This window comes from Apium graveolens, chromosome 1, assembly GCF_009905375.1.
Source record: "Apium graveolens cultivar Ventura chromosome 1, ASM990537v1, whole genome shotgun sequence".
Taxonomy (NCBI): domain Eukaryota; kingdom Viridiplantae; phylum Streptophyta; class Magnoliopsida; order Apiales; family Apiaceae; genus Apium; species Apium graveolens.
This window is the reverse complement of record NC_133647.1, coordinates 149137348-149148372: the sequence shown is the minus strand read 5'-3', so window position 1 is coordinate 149148372 and position 11025 is coordinate 149137348. Positions and strand designations below refer to the sequence as shown.

Below are 11025 nucleotides of genomic sequence, written 5' to 3'. Positions count from 1 at the left end.
AATTAATATCTACTAGTTCATACTTTAAGAATTAAAATAAATCGAGTGAGGGTAGGATAAAACAATACAAATATGAAAGATGTAATCATTGTTGAATAAATTTAGAATACCTTAATATTGTGAATCGATCGAGCAAGCAAGTTGAGTGTTGAGATTTGAGAGTAATTCAGTTAGGGTTTTATGTAGATTATCTAGGGATATAAGAATATACGATTGTTTATGTATGTAAAAGAGTCAATATATTATTATTATTAATTATTAAAGGTTAAATGTTAATTATTATTTTTCAAAAAACTTTATTTTTTCTTTAAAAAATAATTTTTATTAATTTCAAACTTTGATTGATTTGACCGATTTTTGGCCCGAATCGACCGATTTTTACTGAACTGCCCGATTTTTGACCGATTTAAAAAACCGTACTTTGACCCGATTAATGATTAATCAAGACGAGACCCGTCCGAACATCGATTAATCTGCCGATTAATCGATTAATCTGCCGATTAATCGATGAATCGGTCGATTTTTAGAACACTGCTTATAAGTCTTAAAGTAAAATTTGCAAGGCACTTCATTGTTCATTAGTACCTTTGAGAAATTAGCTAAGTGAGAGGAGTTGTGTGGTCAATTATTGCACATAACTATTAAAATACAAGCACTAACAATTAATTTTTCGTGTTATGTGACATTTTGTCAAAATTTGATTTAAAGATTCAAGTGGTAGGAGTAGTTCACTTAGTTTATCAAACTATGCCAAATGTCACTAGGTGCTAGTTATAAGCCAAAAATTAGTTATACTAAGTACATAATAAAATAAGTTTTATGATGTTTTTTATATAATTTCTTTTGTTAAATTTTATTTGGGGCCAAGAGATGTTATATTCTCCAAATTATTATTATCATTAAAAAATTAAAAAAAAAATATTTTACCTTATCAATTTGGGTTTTTGTTAGATTATAGAAGATATATTTTTGTCTTGCCATTGTGTTTCTCCCTTTACTTTGTGCTTTACTTCTAATACCTTAAATATCATCTAATATTTTTTTAATATATGCTCTTGAATATGTTAGTTGTCGTTGATGTCCAATTACTATATTTTCAAGCTTTTGAAACAATTGAACATTGTCGAATAAAGATTTAATCATCAATATTCAAGCCACTATTCTCTGTACCCCATTCAATAAATCACAATATTTCTCAATCTTTCTTCTATCTATATTTTTTTAGACAAACATCTACATACACAGATCAATTGAGGTTATACAAGAATATAATTAGGTATTTTGTGGGTGTTATTTGGAGCATTGAGAAATTTTTATTGGCATCTTCAATTGTTCGTGCACAAGAAAGAAAAAACGGAATTGGAAGTTGCACCGATAAGGAGTTGGCGTAAAAGCTTGCACGAGAACGTGCACGATTTTGTAAGGAAATATTTTCACACGCCTCACCAGGTCACTCTCTGAACTCTATCAACTGAATACATAACATCTGATTCAGTTTATTAATTTACTAGTCAAATTGTTAAATTTGTTTTTTTCACCAATGTGACGTTTATATGTTTATATATTTGATGTTATTGTTCTATCAAGAATTTTGGTACAAGTTTTTTATTTATGTTTTTTGTTTTGATTTCCATATATATGCTGCGTAATTAAGCATTTGTGCAATTTTTATAGCAGTTCTGATATATCAAACATGGTATACTAGTAAAATGTATCATTTTGGACTAGAAAAATAAGCCGATATATTTTATAAACATAAGTTGACCATGTTTAAATTACAAGGGTGCTAATAGATATGTTGAACTCAAATCCTTTAGTTCTTCAGGAAAATCAATGTCACCATAATAAAAATGTGAAACTTGTAATTTGCACTCCTATTGAATGATTAGACAAGTCTTATTTTTAGTCAGATAAGGTAGTTCTTAAGCAAATCTTTTTTATTATTGCAAAAAAGCCAAACTCGTATCAATATTGATGTTATAAGATCTACTTTCTCTCTTTATGAGTTGATACATATTTGAATTAGATGTTCTTGTAAAAGAACTAGATACATTACAAATTTATGTGCATATTGATCTAGTGTTTGCATTTTATAAAATTGAGTTTGTCAAATGTTGAATTATTTTTCAAATGTTGCAATTGTTTATCGAATCTAATAATTAATACTTGTGACTTTTGCATTTGTTGAAAGTAACTTTTCAAAAATATGATGTTCAAAAGTTATTTACCATCATTGGTGTCACACGAGAGATACGATTATCTTAGATTTCAAATCAATAAACTCTTGATGAATTTGTTTTCCGTTATTTTTTGTTATTTGAATTATTGTTAACACTGGGATATTTTGTTTAGTTAGTTTTCCATTTTGGTTGAATAAATAGGGTTGCATTATTATATTTTTAACATTTTAAAATTTACCAAGTAATATAAAAAAATCAGAATCCATTTTTTCATTTTGTTTCTGGGTCCTTGTATAATATGGAACGACCAATGAATAATATGTATATATTTCACATTAATATATGTTAAAATTATTAATACTTTCACTGTCCATCCTATTAATAATTAAACTTATTTAAATTTTAAGTTTTTCATGAAATAAATTATTTTCTCTTTGTTTTTGTATAAAGATAAAAGTTTAAATTTTAAAATAATATTTTTTTTGTGTAGTACAAAGAGGACATATGTCCAAACTTTTACTCCATGCTCAATCTATTGAGCTATTATTAACACATTTTTAAGTCGTTCATTTCAAACATTAACATATTTTAAAATCACATACATTATCACAAATTTCAATCCATTTCACTAAAGTTCATTTCCTTTTCTTAAAACTAGTTATATATATATATAGTGACCAAAGTTAAATCATCAGATGAGAAATATTCACCAATTGACTAAAAGATAGTCCTTCGGAGCAAAGTGCATCCTCAACACTTGACTTGATCACATGAAAGATGAATCAAGATTATCTTCATATTTGGCAATCCGTATTTTTGATTCTTTTAGGCTGAAAATTTATTTTGATTTTTGGTGGGCTGTTTGAAAAAATTAGAGTCGTTGCTCTTTTTTTTGAAGAAAAAAGCACTTACATTACTTAAATAAAATCAGAATTAATAGCCTCGTACACAATCTGAGGAGTTGAATTAACCCACTCTTATTCGTCTGATATGAAATGAGAAATTTGTGGTATTACATGAGTTACATCATTCACAGATCTATGCACATACTGAGAAAGCATATTATAACGGTGCTTGCATAACTCAAGACAATCCTCTACAATGCTATTAAAGTATGAATTTTTTGTGGCTCCACTTTACTTATCAACAAGAAATTTGGCATATGTTTCGAAAAAATACAGCGCTTAAGTTTCCAAATTCTTACCCAGATAATGGCCTCCTTCAAACTTAATGTATCTACATCTTTTGATGTACATAATCTATACAGTCTTCTGTGCCTTGCTCTCATGAATTGTCCATCCCATTTTGAACTACAATCATAATCCCAATACAATTCGCATCATAGAAAATTGTTGTGTCTACATTCACTTTGATCCATCCAGGTGGTGGTGACTTAATGCTGATTATTTGCTTGTTGTGCATGACTCCAAACATTCAACTAATTCATAGCTGATTCCTTAACCCCGAACACAAACAAATTTACTCGATTTCAGACTCATTTATTGTGACGATTCCATATATCCAACATAACATAAGTATCAACATTATCTATTTCATGGTACACACCTCGACTATCCTCTATAATACCTTAAACACAGTGTCATTTGGTGTTATTTGGTTAGCTCATTGAACCCATTATCCATCAAACTAACTTGTAAAAGAGAATTCAAACAATACATGTTTTTTATCTTTAGTATGACTTAGACACCAAGTATATATAACATCTATGTTCACTCTTTTTGTTTCTAGATTTAGATTCGTTGAGAGATATTACCAACATGTGCGCCATAAAAAGTTTAAAATCTTTCCTGGTAGTTTAGTTTCCCGTAACTTTGTCTAAAACGAAAATGGGGAATACCAAATTCCCCTTGTATCCGGGGATATAAACTTTTTTAAAGTGAATACTCCTTTTCATTCAAGATCCAATACCACGAATACTTCCGAGATATCATAGGTACATGATTTTTATTATTAATTCCCTATCTCTATGATTAAAAATATCTCGCAAAACTTCATTATCCCATTCTATCTCCTCTTTTCTCATTAAGTTACAAATTTTAATATGCTCAAGTTCATGTGTCATATTATATTAAGCATACCATTATCAACACATTTGAGCTGATTAGAAACTTTCCATACATCAGTACTTTTCCCATCTCCAATCTTCCTTATACCATTATGTTTAATAATCTCTTGAGCACCCAATATACTTCATCGCACGTAACTAGGATTAGCCCCTACACTTGCATTCAAAAAATCACTTCTCATAATATATTGAGCTTTCAATAAATTAGTTACAAGCGGGTTCTCACTATTTATGAGCCTCTAACCAAGCTTCACAAGCATGTCAATAGTAAATTTTATGAGCTTCCTAAATCCTAGCCCCCACCTTCATTGGTAACACATTTTTTATCACCACATCCATCATATTTCTTTTTGATTCAGACCAGTTCCCCACCAAAAATCATTCATCTACCTTTAAATTTTATTACATACATCATGCGGGAATAAAAACAAATTCATCCATAAAGTTGGAATTGATTGTACCACCGATTGAATAAAGTAATTTTCCCAGCTTTAGATATGGACTTGTTTCTCCATCCTTTCAATTTCTACTTGACTTTAACAACTGTATACCCAAACATCTTTGTCTTTTTTCTACCCACATTAATTGCAATTCATGTATACTTCCATGTAATACTCACTTCTTTCACATCTGGAATCTCGCCCACCAAAACCCGATTCACCTCCGTTGTATTAGGACTAAATGTAACAATGGATTTATTAGAATTAATAATTTGTGTCGACACTCCTGCATACCGTTTGAGTATATTCCTCATTACTGTTACTTTCTGACTTGTTATTTTAAAGAAAAAGTAGAAGTCATCCACGAATAATAAATATGATATGGCTGGTGCTCCCCTATCAATTATGCAGCCATGAATCTAGCATGCCTCCTCATTTTTTTGGATAATTGAACTCAATCCCTCAGCACACAAATGTACATGTATGGGAATATATGATCTCCTTGTCAAATTCCCCTTTGAGGTTCAACCACACCAAAATCCTGACCATTCCGCAAGAAGCTATATTTTAATACACCTTATGACTCTACAAATCAATACTTGGTGGAATCTGTACTTATTCAACATAATTTTATTAAAATGTCATTTCAATCTGTCATTAACTTTCAAAATATTAATCTTTAGACCATCCACGCCATTTGCGCCTTGTGTACACTTTTAATATAATGAATAATTTCAAATGTGTTCAGTGCATTATATGTGAGTAGACGATCTGTCACAAACACATTGCCTATCTTATATGAGTTTTGATAAATTTGTCTTCACCCTGTTATCCATTCCCTTAGACATAATCTTAGCAAGACGTTAGATAGTGAGATTGGATCAAAATTTGTCACTTGCTCCGGATGCTTTTCCTTTGTAGTGAGACACACCAGCGTACAACTTATTCGTGTAAGAAATTCCCCGGTACTAAAAAAATCAGAAAAGACTATACTGCATCTCCCCCCACCATCTTTTAGTACGTTTAAAAAAGTCGGGTTTAATTCGTCATGCCCTGTGATTTTTCCAGATACAACGAGAACACGACACCTTTAACTTCCTCAAGACCGACATTATAAGTTGGTTATTTTGGTCCTCCGGAATGCATTACACTTTTTCTGGAGATGTAAGGCTCGATTTAAACAAATCCGAAAAATACTCAATAATGATCTCCTGAATGTCACTGTCCTCCCTTTCCCATCCATGTTTTTTAAACTAGTCAATTGATTATTCCTTTTTCTTGCAGATGCAAACTCATGGAAATAATAGAGAATTTGGGCCCCCTTCCTTCAACCATAAATCCATAATTGTTTCGCTCTCTAAAGTTAATAGATTTCTTTTTGTTTTAATAACTTAAGAAACTCCCTCCTCGTATCATTTTATTACCGAATCCAATAATCATCCCTTCTCTTTCGAATTTTTTTAAACTCATACCTAAAACTTCTAATTTTTTTTCATCAAGCTCATTCATTTTACCCCCTCCCCACTCTTCCAACTTCATGCAACAATATACAATTTTTTCAACAAAAATCTTCATTCTGCCTCCAGTCCAACTGTTCATAATCATATAAAAGCAGTCAGACTCACAAATTCACATATTTTCGAATATAAATCATTTGCATATCCGAATATACATAATTCTATTTACTTGAAGAAATAGTGGTAAGTGATCTGAAGGTGAGACTTCGAGAACAATCTCAGCCATAGGGAAAAAGTCTCTCCAATCCTGTTTTGCAACTCCTCTGTCTAATTTCTCTTGCACCCAAGCTGCAGCGCCTCTTGATTTTACGCAAGTGTAGTCACTGCCTATAAATCCTAGATTCTCCCGATCGTTAACAAGCTATGTGAAATTTTTCGGTAAACGTCTTGGATGTGCAAACATAATATTATTAAAATCACCAGTAAGAATCCACAATAATTGTTAATTGTGATCCCGATACGATGTCTGTTAACATGTTCCATGACTGCTGATAACGACTTCATTAGTAATCCAATGTTCTTGCATTTGTAGCACATTGAAAAATGAGAACTATTCAATCCACCAGAACTTCATTTCTCCGTCGCATTTCCTTATTTTAAGATATAATCGACTATCGTGTCCTTTTTTTCCTATTCTTATTTTTCAATTTTTTTTTTATTTTCTAAGGAGTGTTTATATTTTTTTATTATCATTACTTGATGATGTTAATCTCCTTATTGCAATTTTCATGTGAATATAAAATTATGGGCTTATATATTATCTCACACATTTCACAATTTTTGTTTATTGTATTAGTGTATGTCAAGTTCATTTTTGTTAGTTACCACACATATACATAATTATATTTTTCCCTATATCTTGCACTAAACGAGAGATATTCACGAAATAGCCTCCATGTTTTTCGATGGGACAGGAAAATAGGGTCACAGTGTGAGTAAATTTTACAATCTTTATACCCTGTTTTAAGTAGTTTGTCTGATTTATACACAAGTTTACTTAAAATATTTAGTAATCTAATCAAATTTAATTAATTCATTTATGTTATATTATTGGTATAATTGTAACTAAGATCTAAGATGTTAGTATTAAATTATAAAGTCATTTTGGTTTAACTATTTCATAAACATGAATAGAATCATTTAGCAGAAAAATAATATAAAAATCTAAATATTCTTCTTGAAAAACACAACAGAAATTTATTAAATACTAAATGAAATCGAAAAGTGGGACTTAGGGTCGAAGATGTTGCCCCCTTTTATCATAGATCATATTTTGATTACGTAGCAGGAAGTGGGACCATGGAGAAGCTGTAAGCTAAGCTTCCGTTAAAATCATCAAACTTGTTTATTGTAGTACTGTAATTATAAAGTGTCCAAAAGTGAAATGTGTTGTGTTGATTATTGGACCACGTCCAAAGATATACACCTCATTGCAAATTCTCTGCTATATAATAATAGTATATAATACACACATATGTAGTCACAACTCACAGTCAGCTGTTTTTCTCCCTTTCACTCTCCCTGTATATACGTTCTCATCATCTTCATTGGGCTCATATTCTCCAACCTTCAGCTATGAAGATATGAAATTTAATTAAATCTCTCTCTCTCTGAAGATATAAAATATAATTAAATCTCTCTCTCTCTCTTACAGCTAGTGTTTTACAGGTTCCTTTTGTAGTTTGATCATCAATGACATCTTCTCAAAAACATGGTTTGAATCCATATGCACCGGAATACTTTCCATCACCTTACTCCTACTATGTTTTCTTCCTTCCACAGATTTACCCTATTACCCTTTACAGTATTAATAATTACCAACTCACCCACCTCTACTATGCTCACCCCACTCCATCCCCACCACCTCCTCCACCACCCTCAGCCGCACAGCCAGAAGCTTCTTTAGTTAGCTCTCACCGTAACCCGGCTTATCAAGAAATTGTTCAAGGGCGAGGATTTGGTGATGCATGCAGCGAAAACAGGGTTGAGGAGAAGAAGGGGTATTTGAACTTTGAGAGGGAGAAAATAGGAAATGAAAATATTTGGGCGACTGGAAGTGGTAGTGGTGCTTGTAGAGTTGTTCAAACATGTTTCATGTACAGGAGGCCAAAGCCAGTTATGCCTTTGACATATGGAGAAGAAAATGTGGATGATACTGCTAATATTACTACTGTCATGATCAGAAATATCCCCAACAAATTGACGTACATATATGTCCTTTTTTTCCTTGTTAATTTGTAATTATATGTATTTTTAAGCATCCCTTGTTGATTTTAAGGTTTTTGTACAGGCGAGATGAGCTGCTGACACTACTGGACAAGCATTGCATGTTGATGAATGAAGCAGCTTGTAAGAATGGGGGAGATCAGAATGAATCAGCTTTTGATTTTGTGTATTTGCCCATTGATTTCAAGTGAGTTATTTATTTTTGAATTATGTTCATTTGTTATTTCAAAGAATTTTAATTTGATATTTTGGTGATGGTTATGCAGGAATGAGGTTAACAAAGGGTATGCATTTGTAAACTTTACTAACGCAAAAGCTGTTGAAAAGTTTCACAATGTGTTCCATAACAAAGCATGGGATGGTCTTAAAACCCCAAAGATATGTGAAATCGTTTGTGCAAGGATTCAGGTAATTAGTACTTTATCAACTCACGTGATCCATTTTGTTTATGTTGAATGATCAAATTATTTGTTAGGCTTAAGAAATGTGAGTTGCAAAATAAATAATTTTTTATCCACAGGGCAAGGAAGCACTAGTGAAGCACTTTGGGGGAACCATATTTATATGTAGCTATGATCACTATTTGCCAGTTTGCTTCAGTCCACCTAGAAATGGTTCTGGAAATGCAGTGGAGCAACTCATAGTTGGGAAGCGCACCTCCCCCCAAAATATTTCTCAAGAAACTAAGAAAAAGGTTAGAAATTCACCATATCTGGTTCTGTCTAATCCTTGGGAAATTTTTATGTATACAGATACACAACTCTCAAACAGTGTTGGAATCAAAATTTTGGTAGAGACAACTTATAACAATTAATCTGTAAAAATGGTGATTTCTTGAGCCATGCTATGAAGAATAAATTTTTCTACTGAACAAAACTTACGAAAGTAGAAAAAATATTATGTGCATTGCAAGTAGCTCTTTCAAGTTTCAACACTTCAAAGTACCCTTGAAATGTGAAATGAGTCGTGGAAAATGGGAAGGTTGTTTATGTGTTTTGTGCAGTTCTTAAATTAGTTGCTGCCCTATTTTTAGTCCCATTGAAACCAGGCAAACTAGAGTCTCAGTTTTACTGTATTAATTGGCGCAATCATCATTTCATTGCTATCATTAGTTGGAAACTTTTGTTCACATTGATCAGCTAGTTAGAGGTGTACAGATTGCTTGTATATATTTGTACAATATTTAGGGTTCCAGAGTTGACGTCAAGTATTGGGGTCTGGATCTTTTGGTTATTTTAGTATCTGACAATTATCTTGTATGCAGGGCTTAAATTACTGTATGTAATAGTTGATTGTTTTGATCTAGACTTTTAGACTTGGTCTTGATAGGTATGGGAAGGCATGGAGTGGAAGAGTAGCACTGACAGTTGGGGAACAAAGCTCCGAAAATCTTTCTGAAGATTGGGACAGGAAAAGAGAAGGTCAGAAAATCAGTTTATAGACTACATCCAGGACATGATGATTTAGTCTACTTGCTGATTTGACAAATACAAATCAATCAATCAGTCATCATTCTGTGGGAGTATATGGTCCCATACAAAGGCTTTTTATGTTGTATTTTATGCTTGTTTTGAATTGCTAGTTTTGGAACATTTTAGATGTGTGGGTGTCATGTGATTCATGTCTCGTGTTGCTTCCAGTTGAATCAACTGGAGGTTTATGGATATGTAGTGTGAGGTTTATGGATATGTAGTGTGTAGTGTATGAATGTATGTGTATGCAGCAACACTCAACAGAGTAGGTTCATCAGTTCATCATATTGGTGCCTAGCTTCTGCAGACCTAGCTATATGTGTATATAGCTGGTGATGAGATCAACCCTTTTTTGTTCGTGTCCCAGAGGGAAATGCTGCAAATCTCCCTTATTCATGTTTATGAATTCACCTCCTCATCAGTTATCAAGTTCGTGTCAAAAATAAAAATCAAGTTGTTTTGCATTTGTTGTTGTAGCACACAAGGTTTCTACATGCAAGAAATATTTTGGTAGCCTTGTTTTCTTGTTTTGGTAACAAAGTGACTTCGAGATGTCTCATAGGTAGGGCTGAGTATTCGGTTACCCGGTAACCGAACCGAAATATAATTTGGTTACCGAATATCGAATAAGGGTAAAAATCAGAAGCGAACAGTGAACCAAAATAATTTCGGTTATTTACCGAACCGAAATAATTATTTCGGTTAAAACCGAAAACCGAATTAAAAAACCGAATTAGGATTTTTTTTAAAATTTTAATAATAAAATATTTAATAAATTACAACAAAGATTAATGATCGTACAACAGTTAACTTATACTCTTAACTCCATTTTCATGCACCTGAATATTATGGTGTGGTGTCCTGATTACAATAAAAGTATTTCTAATTAGTTAGTTTATTTTTTTATTTTAACAACTAAATTGAAGATCATGAAAACTAAATACATTAAAATCTAAATTAGGCAAATAGAAATTAAATATAACAAATAAAAAGAGAGGAATAGTGAAGTTGGGAACGGAGAATTGATAATTCAAGTGAAAAAAAAGAAAGGAGCTGGGTAAAAATAAGTAATATATAAATAAATATATTTATGTATATATTAAT

At 31.8% G+C, this 11025-nt stretch overlaps 1 protein-coding gene across 2 annotated transcripts; it reads left to right on the top strand.

Moving 5' to 3' along the window:
- The first annotated feature begins 1245 nt into the window (after window positions 1–1245).
- On the top strand, window positions 1246–10351 carry LOC141721178 (protein terminal ear1-like). 2 transcript variants are annotated; one of them, XM_074523960.1, is made up of 6 exons: window positions 1246–1449; window positions 7892–8427; window positions 8514–8636; window positions 8716–8857; window positions 8970–9143; window positions 9779–10351. In XM_074523960.1, exons 2-6 carry the CDS (start codon window positions 7916–7918, stop codon window positions 9845–9847), a joined length of 1020 nt encoding a protein of 339 aa, XP_074380061.1. In that variant the 5' UTR covers window positions 1246–1449; window positions 7892–7915; the 3' UTR covers window positions 9848–10351. The 2 variants fall into 2 exon arrangements, with proteins under 2 accessions (XP_074380061.1, XP_074380053.1); XM_074523952.1 differs by lacking the exon at window positions 1246–1449 and having other exon boundaries at window positions 7738–8427.
- The last annotated feature ends 674 nt before the right edge of the window (window positions 10352–11025 follow it).

Coding starts and splice junctions, on each gene's coding strand:
- LOC141721178 (XM_074523960.1), top strand. CDS start 7,916: ATGACATCTTCTCAAAAACATGGTTTGAATCCATATGCACCGGAATAC. Junction 8,428..8,513: donor AATATCCCCAACAAATTGAC/GTACATATATGT, acceptor GTTTTTGTACAG/GCGAGATGAGCTGCTGACAC. Junction 9,144..9,778: donor CTCAAGAAACTAAGAAAAAG/GTTAGAAATTCA, acceptor TGGTCTTGATAG/GTATGGGAAGGCATGGAGTG.